The sequence below is a fragment of the Beta vulgaris genome, chromosome 6 (assembly GCF_026745355.1).
Source record: "Beta vulgaris subsp. vulgaris cultivar EL10 chromosome 6, EL10.2, whole genome shotgun sequence".
NCBI classification, from domain to species: Eukaryota; Viridiplantae; Streptophyta; class Magnoliopsida; order Caryophyllales; family Amaranthaceae; genus Beta; species Beta vulgaris.
In genome coordinates, this window is record NC_079207.1 from 68,826,094 (window position 1) to 68,847,409 (window position 21,316).

Sequence of the window (21,316 nt, forward strand, 5' to 3'; positions counted from 1 at the left end):
AGTTCAATTACTCTATTAAATATATTTATAAAACTTCCTATATATGAACCAATCGATTATTAATATTTCCTATTCAATTATTAGGCGAAATATGGCCCATGTTATTAATTAATTAACTAATTAATAATAATATCAATAATAATAATAATAATATCAATAGTAATAGTAATAATAATAATAACAATAATAATAACAACAATAATAATAATACCATTTTATGTATTAGTTAAGTAGTTAGTGTCTAACAATACTAGAACTTGTTAATCTATGCGTGCATATAAACAAGAAACTGGTGCCACGTGGCACTCTTCCTAGGGAGTTTTAGTTCTTGTAATCCATGTACAATAAAAAATTTAGAAATTTCATAGTATAGGGTTTGATCCCAAGACCTCAAGTATGTATACTAAAGTCTTAACCACTAGACTAAGGTTTATTTAGTGTTATTATCATAAAGTATTATATTAATAAATGAAATTTTTTCTTACCTAGGGCGTAGGTCGGGCCTAATAACTAGTTTGGTATGAGAAAATGATAGGCGTGTCGCATACCTAACAAAAATAATTAACCTAACTTAACCTCCTAGCTATTTTGGCGTCGTTGCCGGGGAGGATGTATTGTTCTATTTGTTTTTATTGTTGGTGAGACTAAACTTTATATTTTCATATCGTGAATAATTTATTTATTTTGAATAACTTTTTTGTATCATGGAGTCGTGTTATTTTGATGATGGGGATAATTCTTTTGCTAGGCAACATAGTCGTAATTCTTGGGATTCTCATGTTTACGGTTTTGATACATCATATCAAAATCCCCCCAATTTTTGCACGAGTTCTCTTGAATTAATGTTATGTGAATCTCATGTATATGCTACTAATTCTAGAGCAATTTTTTCTTTTCCTCGATATGGGAATGAAGTGTTTTGGAAATACTATCATAGACTTGGTGATTTTATCGGTCCTAATCATGGAATTGAATTATGGGATATGTGCCTAGTGATTTATGAGAGGTTAAATGAAGAAACCAGCAGAATGGTGGTAGAATCTATGTCTAATGGAGGATTTCTATTCTAATCTTCTGATTACTGTTGGGATTTAATTGAGTGGTTGGCTAGGGATACTTATGAGTGGGAGATGTCTATATCAGCTAGAGTAATTCCTTCACCCCCAACTTACATTACACCATCTCCTTATTGTTCTAATTGTCACTCTACTTCTCATGATATTTTGTCTTATGATATGATTTTAGTGAATGATTTCACCACCTCACCCAATATGAATTTGATTACTATACTCAAAATTCTCATCCCCAACCGTATATTTATGATGATGATGATGTGGGTTGAAAATGAGTGTTATGGGATTGATGTTCAAAGTATAGGAAAAATCAATGTGATGGAGATTTCAGACGAAGAACTCTTGGTTGAAAAACCTTTCTTAGAGAAGTCTATAGATGAGAGTGATGTGATTTATGAGTCTTTATCGATTCCACCTACTGTTTTTGAGTCTCATATTCCTTTCTCTCAAATACTTGACCTCATTCCTTCTTTCCCTATATTATATCCTCCATTATTCATTATTTTTCGCTCTTTGAATGACTTCTGGGATCATGTAGTTAATGTATATTCGGTTTCTTCCCAACCTGTTGGGTCATGTAATAAAAAGACTAATAACTGTTCTTTTTATTCCTTCTCTTGTGGATATAACTTTTTCTTTGATTTTTTTTGCAGGTCTTGTAGAGAATTAGAACTTATTTTATTTTACATTTTCTTTTGCAAATTATTTGCTTTTTTGTGAGATGCATGCAGATGCATTTGACAAACTACTAAGGGTTTTGATGAGCTATTCCTGGGAGGCAACCCAAGTTTTCTAACCTTTTTTTCTTTTTAATTTTAGAGATAGGAAATTCTAATATTTTATTTGATTACTAACTTAGAAAATTTGTGCAAATTGTGATCCAGGGGATGAGTTCCTATTATTCATTGAGATTAATTTTTAGATACTTGATCTTATACTCTATGAAGAGGTTCAATTAAGGGTTTTCACCCACGACACTTTTGGTATACTCTTTCCTTTCTCCTGTTCAAGTTTTTGAGAGTCATCTCTTTTCGCCATTTATTTTGGCTTAACTTGATTGTGTGATTGAGGAAGTTGATCATGTTATGTGGTTGTGGATTTTTTCCCTTTCTCTTCCCCTTCCTATATTTATTTTTCACATTGTCAATGTGTTATTTAGCTTGGGAGAGTATTTACTTTTTGGGTCATAACTTTGCACATATTTTTGTTTAGATTCATAATATATTTGACTTCTTCTGCATATTTGCATATATTGGCTTTGTGGGTATGCCTTCTAAAAACCTTCACGAGACCTTACTCGCCACTAGGGCGGCCTAGGGGTTTAGGGCTTGTTGCACATGCTAAGTGCAATCGTGATTCCTACGAAAGTGAGTTAGGATTTATTGCTTTCTTAGTATTAGGAGCATATTAGTTGCATTCATGCATCTTGTTAATTACAAGAAATATATGTTTTATTTCATGAGATTGATAATTTATGAGATTTGGGCATATTTTGGATATTGGAATTAAAATTTACAAGATTGAGTTAGACTGCATTGATCGATTCATTGTACGATTGTTTTTGCAACTTGAATGGTTTGTGGTATGATTGGTTGACATTCCTCAAGAAAGAGTTTGATTTTACTTGGTAAGCATAAGCCTTGTGAGGATTTTTTTCAAGCCTTATAGACTGACACATCTACATCAATCTTCTACTTTTTGTTGTGTGATATTCCTCGTGAAGTATGACTCTTGAACTTGCCTTGGCACTCTTCGAGACTTCTGTGGCATATGCATGTGTTGATATGATTGAGGCGTTCTTTTCGTCGTTTTGAGCCTTCATACATTTTCTTTTCATATATATTATTCCCTTTAATTAACCATGTTGAGATTTTGATATCCCATTCTCTTGATCAACCTACATTATATGCCTCTAGCCTTTTATGATTTCTCTACCAAAGCCTTGATAAGTGGAGTAACATTAAAGTTCATATTTTGAGCTTGTGTTTGTGGTTTTTCGGTAATTATTGGAAGAAAATATGTTGAAAGAAAAAAATGTTTAAAATTATAGTGTGAAACTGCAAAATGAAATGAATGATGAAGAAGTTGTGAGGAGTAATTCTGAAAATTTGAAAAAAAAAAAGAAATAAGTGAAAAAAAGATTGAATAAAAGGTGAAACAATGTTTGTCGGAGTTGATAAAGATATGTATTATCTTGATTTATTGGCAATGTGTTATTAAATTTCTAGTAGAAGTTTTTGTGGCTTTTGCATCTAATGGCCATAGATATGTTAAAGTGTTATTTCCTCCACTAGTTGGTTTTTAGCACCACATTCCCAAATATTTTCCTACCTTTACCTTAGCCACACTACAACGCTTTATAAGTCCTCAAGATCTATATACATGTTTTCGCCAGTTTTAAGTGGAGAATGAGACGATAGTCAAGTTTAAAGAAAAAATACTTCATTCGAGTCGACTTGGTATATGTTTGAGCGGAAATTACATAACCTATAAGCACATGAGAGAATGTGTGTTCGACTAAAGTGAGGTTTATCAAGTTTACTTGAGTCTAGCTTGAGGGAAGGTTTGTGGTTTGCCATGGTGAGTTAAGTTGCGATTACATAAATTTATATGAGGTGTGATTTGTGGTCTATCTTAGTCTAATCTTATAATTATAATATCTTTCATATGCCCGAATTTCATGTGTTGGACACTGAATGGTTGAACGTATAGTTCCTGTTCAAAAGTTCATTTTACTCTTCCCTTGTGAATTGGTTTGGTTTGCTTGAGGACAAGCAAAAGTTTAGCTTGGGAAAGTTTGATAAGAACATATTCTAACATCATTTAGTTGCATATTAGGGTGCATTTTCATGTAGCATTAGAACATATTTACATTATTGCATTTATGCATATTTAGGTCCCTTTTTAAAAGCTACGATGCTTTCATGGGTTGTTTGGTGTTTTGATGTAATTTCAGGTACTTTGGACTCTTTTTTAAAGACATGATGACTAAGGCACTTGTATTACCATCAAAACAATATATCATGTGCTCAAAACAGATTGGAATTGAAGAAGATACAAAGGACTTCATGCACTTGTGCGAAATATAACACCTCTGAACCATTATACTCATAACGTTTGATAAAAATATGATAATGAGGTGATTCCAATTATGTTGGAAATTAGACTCAAATAGCTTTCTAACGATATGTTACATGCGTAAAACGGAGCTCTGTATCAAAAGTTATAGCGGTTCAAAGTTGAGTTGTGAAATCTGATGATTACAGGGTAACACGCCTGTGTCACCCTGATTTATTCAAGGCCGTAGCTTATTTTCGTATATTAGATTTTATGGTTACAAGTCAACACGCCCGTGGCACTATTGACACATCCGTGTTGGTCTGCTTCATGACGCGTTTTGCGAAGTCGGTTTTATTATTTTAGGAAGTTATAAATACTCTTTTATTTGTTTAATGACGGGAGATAGTTCATTGTACACACTTTTTTAGGGTTTCTAGAGAGAAGTTAGAGAGAGAAACTTATAGATCTTCATTGTTCTTCAAGACTCTACCTTTCTTCCATTAATTCAAGTATTTATTTTCTCTTTGTTTTATATTATGAACTTTAACTATTGTTCTCTAGTTTGTTTATTGGGAAATTAAATTTCCTTAGGTTCCCCTGAGGTTTGACGTAATTCTCAAATTACCCCTCACATTTGGGGAATTCCTCAGGTACCTCTGAGGTTTGTGTTTGGGTCTAAAATACCCTTACTCTTGACGGAATCCTAACGCCGTTAACTTTTTTTCTCTCTTTCTTCAGTTTTCTTTCCTTCCTCTCACCCTCCTCCATTGATGAACCTCCAAGCTTTCTCTCTCCTCTCACCATCCTCCGAAATTTCCCAATTTTTCTCAGAATTTTCTCTCTCTCCTCCCACCATTATTCTACCTCTCTATTTTTCGGTACCCAAAACAACCTCATTCACCACCTAACTGCCTCCCCACTTGTGAACACTATTCTTATAATTTTTGCATTCTTGTTAAAAAGTAGCAGAAGAGGAATTTTCCATCTTATAAGCAAACTGGGTCATAAAAATTCTGCTTTAATTTCAATATATGAAGTACTCATAGCATAAATTTAGTATGGTGGGTCAATTTAATGGAGTAATGGGTTTTTTTGAAGCTCAAATGGTGGGTCAATTCTGACTTGAAATTTTCTGCCAACTAAATATTGGAAATTCTAATATGAAAGTTGTTTGATTTAGTTGTTGTTGGATGATTTTGGGTTTTGAAGCAGTAGATGATTTTTTTGTCTTTGAAGTTCTGAAGGTTATAAGCTTGTTAAAGCACTTAAAAAACTATAGTTTGATTACATTTTGATTGTGAAGAAGATGAGTGGTGAAGAAAAAGAGGGCTAGAGAGATGAAGGAGATGAAGATGGAGAGGGGAGAGGGGAAAAAAATTAACAGCGTTAACCTACCTTCAATAATAAGGTATTTTAGATCCAAACACAAACCTCAGGGGTATCTGAGGAATTCCCCAAATGTGAGGGGTAATTTTGGAATCACGTCAAACCTCAGGGGTACCTGAGGAAATTTCCCTTGTTTATTTATTTCAATTATGCTTGACTGGTTTCTTTTATCTATGGTTAAGTTGAACCCTAGTATGAATTAATTCATGATTATTTCTTTAAATCCCCAAATTAGTTGTTTATTTGTTCTTGCTTAATTGATAGAGCATACTTCAATACTAGATTAGGGATAATTAGTATTGTTATTATTCCATTGTCTTGATCACAAATTCACAACGGGAGTTGAGTTTTGACGGATTTGGGTATTTCAATTAAGGACATGAAATTCTCCACGGGAGTAGGAAGAATGGATTGTTAGGAAGTTAGAGTGTCGCATTTAATGTCTTTAATTTGCATGATTCCACGGGAGTAGGCTTGAGTGCTTATAAAGGAAGCCATACATATTCGGGAGAGATTTATGGTATTTTATAGGGTGGACTTTTCCTTGTGAACATTTAATTGATTAGTTTGAGGTAGGAATTATTTTGTATTACTCTATACTAGTGGAGATACTTAACTGTAGAGTCTTTTATTTATATATTGATTAGTATAGTTCATTCGACCATTATTAATATTAAACTCCTTTAGTCTTACCATTACATAAGGGCTAATAGAACAACTTCCTCTTTGTGGGATTGATCCTGACTTACCCTACTACATAGTTAGGAGGTTTAGTAGGTTATTTATTTTTTAGGTGCGCGACACGCCTATCAGAAAGTGTACCAATATTATTTCATATTACCAAAAGTGCTCTAATAATGATATCGAATCCCTTGGACATACTAAATAATCTCTTATGATAAAATTAGAAGTATTTCTTAAATTTATATATTTAGAGTGTCGACCCTATCATAGTCCTTTTGTAGGTCAATCTTGAGCGCGAGCCAACCCCACTAATCTTTTTTTATTCATAGAAGGGAGAACTTCCAATGCAACAACTAAGTTAATATCCGCGCCCCTTCCCTTAATAAAACTGTTCTGGTTTTTAGAGATTAATTTCGGAATTAAACTCTTTAACCTACTAACCACCAACTAATTAACCACTATTTTGGTGACCAGTTTATACATGGTGTTGCACAAACTAATCGATCGGAACTAATTTATGGTTTCCGGAGAATTTTGTTTAGGGATAAGGCATATCAGAGCTTGACTTAGATCTTCTGGGATCTTCCCCTGTTGAAACCAAGACTGAATGGTCTAACACGTATCAAGGCCAATGAGGTTCCAAGCATGTTGGAAGAATAATGGGTGGAAACCATTAGGCCCCGAGGCCTTCGCGTTTTCATGCTAAATAGTGCCTGGCGAATCACCTCCCAGCTAGGGATAGAGCAAATATCTTACTGTGACGGATCCCCGGGATGGTCAAGACAGGTAAAGGAGCATTGCACTTGTTCAGATGAATAGAGCTTAGTGTAAAAGTCAAGGATATGGGCACTAATGTCGATTGGATTAATTACATCATTACCCACCTCATCTCTTAAGCATAAAATCCTTCTACGACTTCGTTTAATGAGTACACTTCTACGGAAATATCTAGTGATCTGATCCCCTTCTTCCATTATATCGCAACGACTCTTAGTTCTCCACAATAACTCCTCTTGATATAAAATTTTCATTAACTCTTTTTGGAGGTTAGTCTCTAAGTCTTGGTGGTAACCTGAGAAAGGGTTATTTTGGAGATAGATTTGAGTGTTGTTGAGTCTGGCCACAATATGTCTTTTCCGGCGTATACATTCCCAAAGTAGTTTTTATTCCACTCAGTAAGTGCATTCCTCGTTTCGCCTAATTTCTCCTCAATCTGAACATGCCTAACCCGGGCCTGTTTAACAACCTCAAGATAGTCTTTATTTAGGGTCCATATAGGTTCAAACCTGAACGGTTTAGGGTCTACAGGAGAAATTTTATTGGTCAGTTTCAACAGGATAGGACAATGGTCGGATGTGATTCTATGGAGGTGCCACATGTTATGATCCGGGAAAGTTTAATTTGGAGCCACTCATCATTAGCCCACCCTCGAACCAAACGCTCATAAATTGGATTGTTTTTTCTTTTATTAGTCCACGTGTACTTAGGTCCATTAGAGCCAATATCAATTTAATTGCAATCATTAATTGTTGTGACGTACACTGAAGCCCTAGTTTGAGAAATTTTTCGACCCCCAAGTTTATCACCTTGAGAGATAACCTCATTAAAATCACCTAATACTAACCAGGTTTATTAACACTAGCAGCAAATATTTTCATATCTTCCCATACAACTTCCTAACATGCAACTTAGGACTTACGTAAATAGCTGAAAAATAAAGGAGGATTGAAGGTTATGAACCTGAATGATGTCATGCACGCCTTGAGCTCCTTCTCCTAAAGGGTGGTAATCGATGACACTCGAATTCCATATGAGAAGGATTCCCCCCACGAACCTAATAGGCTCCACGAGGTACCACGAGTCCATGCCTAGCCCCAAAAATGCCCTTCGTCCTGTCTCTCGATACCCAAGTCTCGACCAGTACATCCATAAAAGGAGAATGATGATGGATTAACAACCGAAATTTTGACGCAAAAGATGGTCGGCTAACGCCGCGCACGTTCCATAAAAGAATGGTCATCCCTTCAAAGAGGTTGGGGCAAGGCAAGTTTTGTAAAAGAAAAAGTAATGAGTGATAGCTGGTGGGATAAAGTGGACTACATTCTTGCCTTCACTGGACCCATTTATGAGATGATAAGGGCTTGTGATACCGATAAGCCAAGTCTACATTTGGTATATGAGATGTGGGACTCTATGCTTGAAAAGGTGAAAATTGTGATTTATACTCATGAAGGATTAACAGATGATGATGATGATGATTACTCCGAGTTTTTTGAAGTAGTTCATCGCATTATTGTAGCTCGTTGGACAAAAAGCAACACTCCTCTTAATTGCTTAGCTCACTCATTAAATCCTAGGTAAATTCTTTCTTATATATTTAGATCAATTTACTCATTTTTTTAATATTACATGAATAATGATTGTTTCTATATTTTTTTTATTCTTTTGAAGGTTTTATAGTGAGGCATGGCTTGAAGAAAATCCAAATAGAGTACCTCCGCATAGAGACACAGAAATATCTGAAGGAAGAGTAAGTTGTTTTAGAAGACTATTTCCTGACAATGCTGATTTTGCCCGAGCTATGGATGAATATACCATGTTCTCATACAAGTCTGGAGTATACAGGGGTGGAGAAAACTTATATACTAGGGGTACCATGGATCCTATGTCATGGTGGGTTAACTTTGGTTCATCTACTAGTTTGCTTCAAGCTTTGGCCTTCAGATATCTTGGACAACCTACTTCATCTTCATGTTGTGAACGTAATTGGAGCATATATTCTTTTATTCACTCACTTAGGAGAAATAGGTTGAATCCAAAACGAGCTGAAAATTTGGTGAAGATTCACACTAATCTGCGTCTTCTATCAAGGAACACAAATGAATACACAGCTGGGAAGACAAAATTGTGGGATGTAGGTGGTGATCAATTTGATGTCATGGATGATGGGAACGATGAAAACGCCTTTCTAGAGTTTGCCGACCTTTCTCTTGATGAACCGGATCTTGAATCTGTATTTTTTCCTTAGTGGTTTTAGCTAATATAAGCTCACATAATTATTTTTATTTGGATTTATTATAAGTTGCATTGGTTAACTTTATTTTTGAACATGTTTATATATTATATATTAAAAATTGCGTTTCCCTCACGTTTTCTCAGTTTTAAAATTTGCGTTTCCCCGTGTCCCCGTGTCCCCGTGTCCTATCCCGTGTCGCGTTTCTGTGCAAGCTAGGTTAGGGGTATGTAGGATTCTCTATCGAATCCCCTCGTTTCCGGGTGCCCAAGGATCGACTTCAGTTCCGGTTACGGGACACGTCCACATCCTCCGATGCGGCCAAAGAGCCATCTCGGCTTCGCGTGGGTTTCTTCTCCCTCTTGCCTCCTCCAAGACATCGATCCCAACTGTCGCATGGGGCAATGAAGTCAAGATAGGATGACCGCATTGGTACTGCTCTTTGCTAAGGCTCGAAATGACATGGAGTTGATGAGAACCACCGTTATCACTTTAGTCTTTAGGTAGGAGGGAGTCGGATTCAACCATGGGATATTATGATCAGTATTACTTTGAACTCATAGGATATTATGATGAGTTGGCTCGTTTGAATCCCTTTTCCCTCATGCAAGTGCCACAAGTGTGATTGTGGTCTGGGTGCGAAACTGGCGAGAGATAGAGAATAGATTTTCCGCCAGTTTGTCATTGGTCTCGATAGCACGATTTATGGGGTTATGCGCACCAAATAATTTTCACAACAACCTCTTGGTGACACTAATCGAGCCTATCAAACATTGATCCAAGAGGAACAATCTCGGGCTGATTCTCGAGATAAAGGGGTAATTGGGTAAATGACAATGTTCATGCTTTTTACGTTCAATCTGATCGTGGCAAGACTCGCTTCACGCGCATTGATAAGTCAAAACTTGTTTTCTCTCATTGTAAACAAAAAGGGACATGAAATCAATACTTGTTTTAAAATTCACGGCAACCATGATTGGTATGAGGAGCGCTTGCGTGCGCGTAATGCGGGGCGTCTTGACAAAGGGACTGCTTTGATGTATTAGGCTCATTGCTTCAGAATGGAATGAACACACTTCTGCAAATCCTTTATGTGGTGTTATATGTATTATTATCTACATTTAGAAGGTCCTTGTTCTTAGCCTTGTTATGAGAAAATAGAGTTTATGCATCAGTACGCGTGATTACTTCGATAATTTATTAGCAGTTAGAATCATCATTCAAACTACTTTGTATAGTAATAAGTTTTTGTATATACATATTGTTGAAACTGTGTACATTTTTGCAAATTTGCAGTAGAATTTAGTTATAGAGGCACAAAATTTGAAGAGCAGAATAAATAGCATATACAAGTGCAACTAGAGAGCTGTCTTATTACTATGACAACACCAAAAGGGTTGCTGCATTCCTTCATATATACTTAGAAAATTCTTATAGTGATTCCTTAGTACATGAAGGTCGTTCTAAACTATATATATAATCATACAAAAGGTCGTAGAATTTTTTTTTTGTTGCTATATACCTAGATTGCCTAAGAAAGATGGTGTTTTTTCCACTATTAAGCAATATACCCTTTATACTTTGAAATTTTTTACAACAATTACTTAGGAGATGCAGGTCCTTCTAAACGTACATAATCATACATAAATCCGCAGAACTTTCCATTATTCCTAGGTTGCCTGAGAAAGATAGTGTTTTGTCCACTCTTAAGCAAATTGCCCGGTATACCTATGCTGTATAGTTGATACAATCCGTGAATCCCATGTCTTGCGATTGCATTGTCCTTTCCTACTAATGATGTTGAGAAAACGGCAATTGAGTCAGGGTTGTTGACCCTAACCTGAAAATTATAGTGTAAAAGGTAAATATTGCAACGAAAGAGAAAACATTAGAAATATCAAGTGATTGATTGCACGAAAGGAATGTGAACGATTTGCCTACCTGTAGTGCAGCAAAATTTGCAGCTGCTAGCGCGATCTGTAATGTATAGTTACCATTGGGAACAACATCCTTTAAGGGGAATACAACCTGCCATACGGTTGGTTGATATATCTCTGGTCCTGTCTTCCTACAACCAGAGAATTAAGCTTACTAAAATAAGAAAAATTCACCAGAAGTGTTCCACTTAGAACCAGATTTTTCATAAGAATCTCAACTAGTCTACAATAATCTCGACAAGGCATCCTCCATAATTGAGATTGTCCGACTTTCCAGGAATAGTCGTAGTTGAAATTATTATGGTAATTCTGATAAAACAATGTCCATAATTCAAAATCTGTAGATGTTCAGTCAGCTGGTATGAACTACGAAGTACGTACCTTAACACATGAGCGTAAAACCAATCCTTGGTATGATTACTAACACCAATAGTGTAAGTAAGATCTTGCTTAGGGTAAATCTCTGAGTAACGATCCCATAGACCATATTGTCTGTACCTATTGGTTAAAAAAAAGGCTTCAATATAATGAATCCTAAAGTTAAGATAAGAAATGAAGAAAAGAAGTGTGTAAAAACTAACTTGTTTTCCTGATCATTTAATATTGGGTTGGCAAAGTTCGGACTTGGGTCTGGCACAAAGAACTCAGCTGCACTACGGTCCGGGAAACCGATTTCCCATAGTGTCTCTCCACTTCGTGGGGGCGTGTATACTTGATCACCCAAGTTGATTTGCTTCCCTGCATTTGAAGGAAACTAAATGTAATGTAGGCATGTTTGTAATAGTAAAAAAAACAAGGGCCATGATATGGCAATTTTAATACAAAAATAGTGTCAAAATCAAGGTGTTACGTGCAATATATAGAGAGAGGAAAATATAGCACAATATCATGAAATATAAGCATATTTGATTGTCAATACCTGGTGCAATGTCAATTTCGGATGCAGATTTGTAATCTCCTATGAATCCTGGAGCCCATGCATAAAGGTTGTACTTGCCAACATGAACATTTGGTATCGTAAACTTTCCTTCACGATCAGTCTGAGCCCAAAATTGATAACCCTGTTGCACTTAAAGATAATTAGTTCTCTATTTCACAATATCATGAACTCTTTAATCCTCATAGAAAAAAAGGTCAATATTCTAAATTTCACGATAGTAAACTATTGATGTCATTTCTTTCTTACTTTCATTTCACTTTGCCATGAGCCCACTTCTCCAGGTTGTGCCAAACCAACCCATCCTAAATTCGCTGGTACTGGTGGTTTAGATCTATCATTCATAAAAAAAATTAACTCCTTAACTGCGCATTAATTAAGTTGCATATAAACTCTGATAGCTCAATGAATAAATAGAATGTAAAAAACCACTGTAATTTAAATGAGTTTGTGTAAAATTATATTGGAATTGATGCTATTTGTTATGAACTACCAAATAAATCATGTAAGAAATCAGAATGATTCAAGGATAGAATGTAACAAACCACTGTATTTTTAATGAATTTGTGTAAAATTATATTGGAATTGATGCTATTTGTTATGAACTACCAATTAAATCATGTAAGAAATCAGAATGATTCAAGGAAATACCCATCTTTGACGAGCAATTTACCACAACCGATCCACGTTGATTTGCCTTTGGAAAATCTTCGGATACTGGGAATTCGTAAGGCCAACTCTTAAGTTCCTCTTGCAGCTGAAATGACGAAACTTAATTTAAGGGGACACGCATATCTAATCAAAGTGATATACGTCTAGATCTCATAAGATTAATCTCAAGTTCTCAACCATGAATAATATTTGAATAATTCTGGCTAGGAAAAAAAGCCTTGATACCAAATGAGTGATAACTTGTTAAATTGGTTATTTTGTTTCATTTGTTTATCTATTTATCTTGCCCTCTATACCTAGCGAATCAGAGTTGTTGAATTATTTTGAGAACACATCCCATTATGATATAAAAGTACATAATTTGGATATTTTTATTGATGGTGACTACAATTTGTATAGTTATAAGAAGACTGACCATACATATATATATATTTATATATATATAGGAATGAGATCTTGTGAAAACACCCATAAAGCTGAAAACTGAAAACAGAAGATCTAAGCCATTGAATAACTTAATTAGATGATCCCGCGGCTGGGAATTATTGTGTGCCATTACTGTCATGCACAATACCACAACCCAACTTTTGCAATTCCCTTTCTCTCTCCGGACCACAAATTCATCATACAACAATGGAGAATCTCCATTTTCTCTCTCCTCTCACCATTTCATTTCTAGGAACTTAAGCAAATTCATGATAGGTATGCATAATTCAAAGGCAAAATCTTCCCTTAATTTCACTATTTTCTGCCATTTTTCTTGTGAGAAATTCTCGAGGAATTTGAGAAATTCAAATCAAGAATTTGAAATTGAACAAATAAAGATTCCGAGAAACGAATTGATTCAACTTAATCTATTGGAATCAATTAAGGTAAGATTGAACTACAACAATCAACTAAGATGCGAAAAATCTGAGAGAATTTTCGAGAAAAAATGTGAGAAAATTCGAGAAAAAGGTGCGAGAAATTTCGAGTAATTCTAAGAAAGAAGAAATTCAATTGAAACGAATCGAATTAATGGAAAGACGAAGATCAATCGAGAAATAAGAACTCCGAGAAAGTAGAAAAATTTCGAGCAGAAGAAAAAATGATCTGAGAAATTTCGAGAAAAAAAATCAAGAAAATTAGAACTTCAATTTGAAGCGAAGAAGATCCAGGATTGAACTTGGTTGCTCTGTACCATGTGATTTTTTGAAAAACAGAAAGATTGGAGAAGCGAATTACCCAACAGCTTTTTAATGCAATCTTCACCCATGTTCATGTTGCTTGTATCATGTTCATGGAAGATACCTAGACTTAACCAAAGATGAATCAACTGATTTTTCATGGTTGAACTACCCTTAGGAAGGATTGCACAGTACTCATTGTTTCACAGTATGGAAAGGTAAATTATTTCTCCCAAGATCCTCAAAAGAAGAAAAATCTGGTGAAATTAATATCTCCTTAAGAAGCAGCTTCATTCATGATGAGAGAATTTGAAGAAGAAGGTGATGAATATCAAGAATTAAAAGTTAACCGTAGTACTATGATATAGACATATAGTTAAAGTTACCCTTATAATACTCAAAGTTATCCTTATAATACTCAAAGTTACCCTAGAAAGATGAAAATTAATTATGATATAATAAAGTTATCCTAAACGTACTAAAAGTTACCCTTATAATATATAAAGTTGCCCTTGAAATATATAAAGTTATCCTTCATATAATGAAGTTACCCTAAAACTGGCAAAAGTTACCCCTAAAGTATATAAAGTTACCCTAAAAGTGGTAAAAGTTACCCTTGTTTTCAGTTTTCAGATTAGAGTTGTTTTCAGCGGATCCTACCCCTATATATATATATATATATATATATATATATATGTATCTAACTTTTTTTCTTTTATAATATGGTTTCAAAGCAATTGAACACTATATGGTCATATTTATATACCTGATTCTTTGCTTCTTGCCATAGTGCACGAGGATCTCCTTTCCCAGAATTCAAATGCACAAAATATGGTCCATATACCTTTTTCCATGGCTCACCATTTGTGAACTTCATTATCAAGTCGGGTCCAGCGTAATGAATACTATGAAACACCTGTCGAAAATGGTAGAATGGATCATAAAAGTTGCACAAAAAGCTTTTGATGATAGAATTAAGGAATTAATGGTTGAAGTTCATAGCTTGAGTACATACAGAAAGCATATTTGGGCCAACATGAGATGTAAGATCTTGTTTATGAGGACCTCTTGTTCGGAATTCATCACTTGGTGTTATGAGCCAAATTCCAACTGAAGGATCGGTGCAAACCCACCCATGTAACTTGTTATCTTTGTGATCAAATGCATACTGATACTTGTCATCAACCTAAATAACCATATGCATGTTACTATGTTAGGGTTTAAAATGTTATAAATTTAACCACGTGCATACTGGTACTTGTCTAAAAATTTTAATTTGAATTGAATTTGACTCTATTACTTGAAGTGAAATAATGAACATAAAACAAATAATTAAGGTAATTAAAACATTGATTATTTATTGAAAGCACAAAGTCCAAAAAGTTACAATATGAAAATACCTCTCCTTTTATTTTTGGATTGGTTGGATTTGTCAAATGAACAGCTTCTTTGTAGGCCAAAGGCTTACCAGTCTCACGGTCTCGATTCATTGGCATGACTCTTTGTAACTTATCCGAAACTGCCATATATAGAAACCTGAAAAAACAATTATCTTCTAGTCTAAGAAACTTAATTATATTTAAAAAGCTGAATGAGAAAGAGGTTGGTTAGTAAACAAGAGAAAAATCGAGGCAAAACCCAAATTAATATATAGCGACATGTGCTTGGTGCTCCATTTAATTTACTCATATTTACACAAACCACGTCAATGAAGTGGCAAAATCTTAAATAAAGTGCACTTGAAATAATTTATTATGAGAATGAAGTGACCATATTATATTTGCATTACGAGAGTCCGTACTAATTTTAAGGATAGTTTTTAATATCTAAAAATAAGTTATTATAAGTTCGCAACCAAATACTTGTGGTAAATACATAACCTAAAATGGCCTTACTTCTGAGTGTCAAGCTTATGAACCGTCCTTATATATTGCACATCCGTAGCAGGCGTTCCTTTATCGCGCGTGAATATAGCATAAGAGTAGAATCCAGAGCGACCACGAAGTAATATATACCTACATAATCATATAATAACAAAAGTTATAATCTTATATTCAAGTTTCACTTACTTCCTCCGTTTTTTAAAACTTTTTATATTAGGAAATTTCAAATTAGATGTTACACTTTTATTTTGGATAATAATTTCTCTCTAACTCTCTCCTATCACATGTTTACATGGCACCCTTTTGATTTCTTTCTTTCTATCTCTCTGCTCTCAATAATTACCTAGGAGTACGTAATCTGAAAAGTGTAACATGTAAAAAAACGGAGGAAGTATATATATGTCTCCTATATATACCCTTGTTATGATAAGGTGTTTGCATGGATATATATATACCTATAATCTACTTGTAGTGGAACCTTTGACGTCTTCGGACAAAGAAATGAAATCTCTGCCTGATCCTCAGTTTGTTTTATAATTTTAAAACTTGCTCCTACAAGCCTGTAAAGTAACATATATTATATTACATCCTTTCGGAATTAATTGTCACATTAAGATATGCAATTTTAATTAAACTAGTGGCAATACTATAATTAGATCCAAAAAGTAGTAGTAATACCGTATTTGATCATCTGTTCTATCGTTGTCGTCAGAATTAGTTGATGCTATATCCCAGTACCTGTATAAATTAACCATTAATTAGATGAGATAAAAATGTGACTCAAGTTATTATATATGTCCAAAATTCAAAATACTATAAGTCGTTACATAATATAGATACAATTTTAATTAAACTTAACTAATGTTTCTAATGGGATAAATTGACAAACATTTTAAAATTGAGATAGTATTAATGTACGTAAACAAAACTCATATTATAAACTACATAAACAAGAAAATATACCCTCTATCAGATGGTCGATTCGAAACAGCAAGTATATTTTCTAAGCCACCATATCGTATTCCGATAATGTAGCCCTGTGGAACTTGTAAGGTGAGTTGAACAATGCCGTTGTCCAACACAACCTACATGATTATGTTGTAGGTATTATTGAATTGCAGTTCAATATTTAATATTATTATAGTTATTGAAGGGTGAAACTCATGTATGTCTTAAAATCGAAGAGTTATTCTTACTTGCTTGGCAGTTGCATTAACCCGAACACCACCATTTGGATTTGCAGTTGGTTGTGCATTTGGATTTGCAGTTGGTTTGCGTCCCGCTGGTGCCTTACTACGAATTATATAGACAAGAGGATTAATTTTGGATGACTATTCAATAGCTACAATTATATTGTAGTCATTATAATTAATGGAATCTTAACCCTTTAATTTTGTAGACTAATCCTATTCTTGCTTATTGGTTTGTGATGAAAGTTAATCTAGAAAATTTTAGATAGGTCATGTTATGTAAGGAAAAATCTTATATGCATGTCTTAAATTGTCTAGAAAAATCTTGTAAAATATCTATGTAAAAAAAATCTAAGTTTAGAATATTTTAGTGTGTGTTAGAAATATAAAAGTCTAAAAAAATCTAAGTTAAATATCTAATTAGTGGAACTTAGTAGAAAAATCTAGATGATGTATATTGGGTCTATAAATACCCAAGAGGTCATGTAACTCATTTTCAAGCAATGAATAAAAGAAACTATTTCATGAAATGGGTTATGCTATATGCAGCCCTAAGGGCTGCATATAAGACATAAATACATTGCTTAAAATGGAATTTAGTTGTAAATTTATGACAAAAGTTTGCATTAATCTATGTAATAAATGATCAGTTAATGCTTGTTTTTTCCATTTTTAGCTTCTTATATGCAGCCCTTAGGGCTGCATTTAGCTTTTTCCTCATGAAATAGTCCACCACTCTTCCCTAATTATAATCATGGTATCAGAGCCGGAACGTGATAACGCCAACATTCGAATAGCAAGAAGGAGATAGAAGATGCAAATTATCAAGTTGACGGTTGAAGCAAGGTAAAAGAAGTTGAGGTAAGTGTCAAATTTAAAATATGTGGAAGAATTTAAATTAAAGGTGAAGATAAAAAAAAATTGTGAAGATGCATTAAGGATAAAAGCTTGAGGAAAAATTAAAAATGAAATGGTATGTGAATGAAAGATTAAAAAGAATTGAGAAATAGTTTAGTTAGTGACATGATCACTAACAAAGAAATTATGGGGGAGGTTGATGACATGAACATCTATAAGAATAGAAAAAATGAAAATTTTTAGTAAAAAAATGTTGAAGAAAAATATTTGAAAATGGAAAAATTTTATTAAATGCTGGAGAAAAAAAGATTTGAAGAAGAAAGTGTTTAAAGGTTGCTAATGACAAGTGCATTAGCATAAATATTTGGTGACATGAGCACCAAAAATATTCACAAAAAGAGACAATTTCAAGGAGCAGAATTGCTGGTGACAGGAGCATCAGTAAGAAAGAGTAAGGAAGATGGTAATACTTTTATCGATAAGAAAAAATAATAAAAAAGGAAGTCAAGCTAAAGTTGGTGACAGGAGTACCAATACAAAGACAAAAAGAAAAATCAAGATCGGAGATTGTTGATGACAAGGGCATCAACGGAAGAATAATTTGAAGTACAAGAATTTTCAAGATTAAGGGGGGGTGATGAAAGTTAATCTAGAAAATTCTAGATAGGTCATGTAATGTAAGGAAAAATCTTATATGCATGTCTTAAATTGTCTAGAAAAATCTTGTAAAATATCTATGTAAAAAAATCTAAGTTTAGAATATTTGAGTGTGTGTTAGAAATATCAAGGTCTAGAAAAATCTAGAAACCAAGGTACAACAACTATAAATATGTTGTATGTGTATGAGTTAAGGGGGGGGGGGCAAAAAAACAAGTGAGCTCCACCCAAGATATTAGGAAAAGGTAGAAACAAAGGGTTCTACCAAGTTGAAAGAGAGACATGAGCTCTTACAAACACACTTGTACAATTAATTATCAATGAAAATGCAATTTTATGATACTATTTGGATCCAACAAAACTTCCGTGTGCACCACTAATTCTATCAGTTTGACTAACCCATAAAAATATAAAATAAATCGATCGAAGCCTAATTTAAAAAATATCATTTTCTTTCTTTTGGAGTTTATACATTTTGTTAACACTATTAATGAAGGTTTGTAGAATATTAGGCAAATTATTAAATGAACTATTATATATACCTTCTTTTCGCATAGAGTTTTAGGATAAAATACTTTTTAGATCCATGCTATGTCCGGGTAGTTATAATATTCATTTATTGACATTTTACTTTATAAATGTAACACCAAACATTACTTGGTTTGTCCGGATAGTTATAATATTCATTTATTGACATTGTATGCACGTCTTTTAATATATTAGTAATATAATACTTTATTATAATAACAATAATAAATACAACTTAGCCTAGTGGTTAAGACTGTAGTATATGTAGTCGAGGTCTCGGGATCAAATCCTATACTACGCAATTTCTAAATATTTTATTGTAATAGATTACATGAATTAAAACTCCCTAGGGGTAGTACTTTAGTGGTCAACACTGCTCTTCAAATGATATCATGCATAGATAATTAATTTTAATGAACATGCAAATTTATTTATTTCTAAGGATGCAAGGGATATGTTTAATAACATTAATTAATTACAACACATATTTTTGATTTTGTGGAAACATGTATCATTAAGAGATGCTAGATGAGATGGTGATTCTTTGAAAACAATTACGTAAGGTCAAAGGTTCGAGCCCAGGCTTCAGCATATTATTTTTTAAATAATGACCACTTGACTTTGTTGGTTAACAGACACGTGGCAAAATTCTAGTGGCAGGAGGAGAGTGCCACGTGGCGCATCGACGTTGTCACGCACGCCTTTTAATATATATGTATAGATGTATAGATAGATGTAACACCAAGCATTACTTGGTTTGTCCGGATAGTTATAATATTCATTTATTGACATTGTATGCACGTCTTTTAATATATTAGTAGTATAGATAGATAGGTTTGTGGGTGTTTGCGAAAAGAAGTGGGTAAACTTACAAATCGGAGAAAGTAATTTATAATCCTAGGAAAATTACTTTATGAAAATAATCCAATAAGATCATAATCTAAGGTTTATTTTATTCAAGATTATATTTCAATTAAGGAAAACATAATCTTAATTGGAAATGAATGGCCAATATAATAGATTTGGAGCCATGAATTCATCAACCCATTGACATGCATATAAAATACAACATAGGTGATCAAAATATGAATTAGCAAGGCACAAATTGTAAGTAACTTACGTTTTCCCTCTACAATCTCCTGCAATTAATAATTGGACAAAAAATAATATCCAAAGAAGCCCCCTCCATTTGCTGACTTTGTCAATCTTCATTTTATAAATTTTATGCCTGAAAATTCTCAAACGAACAAAAAATTATATATTGAATTATTCATAAATCCTTATAAACCAAATTTTTATGTAAAGAAACCAAATATGTATTTTTGGATAATCCTCTGATTTTATTTAGCTTCAATGAGCATCTACATGATCATATAATAAGGTAGATAGTCAAAATGTTGGGTGATAACGAAGTGTGGTATTCTCCAATTTTACTTCCCAATCAAACCTAATAAAAAATAGGTCCTCAATGAAAGAAATAAAGAACCATGCAAATTTTGCAAGCATTCCAACTCGATCGGAGAAGTAAGTTAAAAAGAAAACAATTTGACAGTGAATCTTAAGAAAGCGGAAATACATTATTCTGATCTTGAATAACTTGACCATCAAGTCACAATAAGCTATGACCAATTTTAGGTCATGGATAATTGCTCTGACTTGATCTTGTAATTTGAAAATTCAATCAATATAATCAAATTGGCTATTGGCCAACCTTTTTACTGGCGTTTAGATTTTAGCTGTAGCTTTTCAACTATTTTGATTTATCAACCAAAATGTAGAGTTTTGATTAAAGAAGACTATTGGGCAATTTTTTTTGACCAAAAATAAAAAATCGTCATTTAACAGATTGACAACTCTCATATAGTAACTAATTTTACCAAACATATATAGAAATAATGAAACAACTAATTAACTAAATGAAGCAATTCAATAGCTTTTATTACCAACTAATAAAGAAGTCGATGACCTAGCTAGATATGCATCATCGTTAGCAAATTGGTTGCTAAACAAGCCAATTAGCTAGCTAGATATGCATCATCGTTAAAATCGGTGTTAACTTATAATCTGAACTTTTTTCTAATTGATTGAAATTTATATAGTTGCACAAAATGATTTGTACTCTTACCTGAAATCTCGATGTAATAGATATTTAGTGTACTTGGAAGAAAAGATAATTGTCTCTATATATATAGATATATTGAAAAATATAAGATAAAGGAATCATGTTCAAAGCTTTTAAATAGGGAGATTGAGGGCAGAAAATCTTCTATAA

General features: G+C 33.5%; 2 protein-coding genes across 2 annotated transcripts; one reads left to right on the forward strand and one right to left on the reverse strand.

Annotated features, from left to right (window-relative positions):
- The first annotated feature begins 8,270 nt into the window (after positions 1-8,270).
- Positions 8,271-9,231, forward strand: LOC104906377 (uncharacterized). Its single transcript, XM_010695118.3, has 2 exons — positions 8,271-8,560; positions 8,655-9,231. Exons 1-2 carry the CDS (start codon positions 8,271-8,273, stop codon positions 9,229-9,231), a joined length of 867 nt encoding a protein of 288 aa, XP_010693420.2.
- Positions 9,232-10,713: 1,482 nt separating this feature from the next.
- On the reverse strand, positions 10,714-20,256 carry LOC109135383 (uncharacterized). The gene is made up of 16 exons (XM_057395867.1): positions 20,165-20,256; positions 17,008-17,104; positions 16,775-16,896; positions 16,490-16,549; positions 16,267-16,371; positions 15,824-15,943; positions 15,329-15,464; positions 14,944-15,114; positions 14,695-14,844; positions 12,767-12,847; positions 12,340-12,450; positions 12,073-12,214; positions 11,735-11,891; positions 11,535-11,651; positions 11,158-11,284; positions 10,714-11,056 (listed from the first exon to the last, which is right to left on the reverse strand). The coding sequence occupies exons 1-16, from the start codon at positions 20,254-20,256 to the stop codon at positions 10,817-10,819; spliced, it is 2,028 nt and encodes a 675-aa protein (XP_057251850.1). The 3' UTR covers positions 10,714-10,816.
- Between the last annotated feature and the right edge of the window lie 1,060 nt (positions 20,257-21,316).

Coding starts and splice junctions, on each gene's coding strand:
- LOC109135383 (XM_057395867.1), bottom strand. CDS start 20,256: ATGAAGATTGACAAAGTCAGCAAATGGAGGGGGCTTCTTTGGATATTA. Junction 17,105..20,164: donor GGAGATTGTAGAGGGAAAAC/GTAAGTTACTTA, acceptor TATAATTCGTAG/TAAGGCACCAGCGGGACGCA. Junction 11,285..11,534: donor TTTTACGCTCATGTGTTAAG/GTACGTACTTCG, acceptor CTCTGGTTGTAG/GAAGACAGGACCAGAGATAT.
- LOC104906377 (XM_010695118.3), top strand. CDS start 8,271: ATGAGTGATAGCTGGTGGGATAAAGTGGACTACATTCTTGCCTTCACT. Junction 8,561..8,654: donor GCTCACTCATTAAATCCTAG/GTAAATTCTTTC, acceptor ATTCTTTTGAAG/GTTTTATAGTGAGGCATGGC.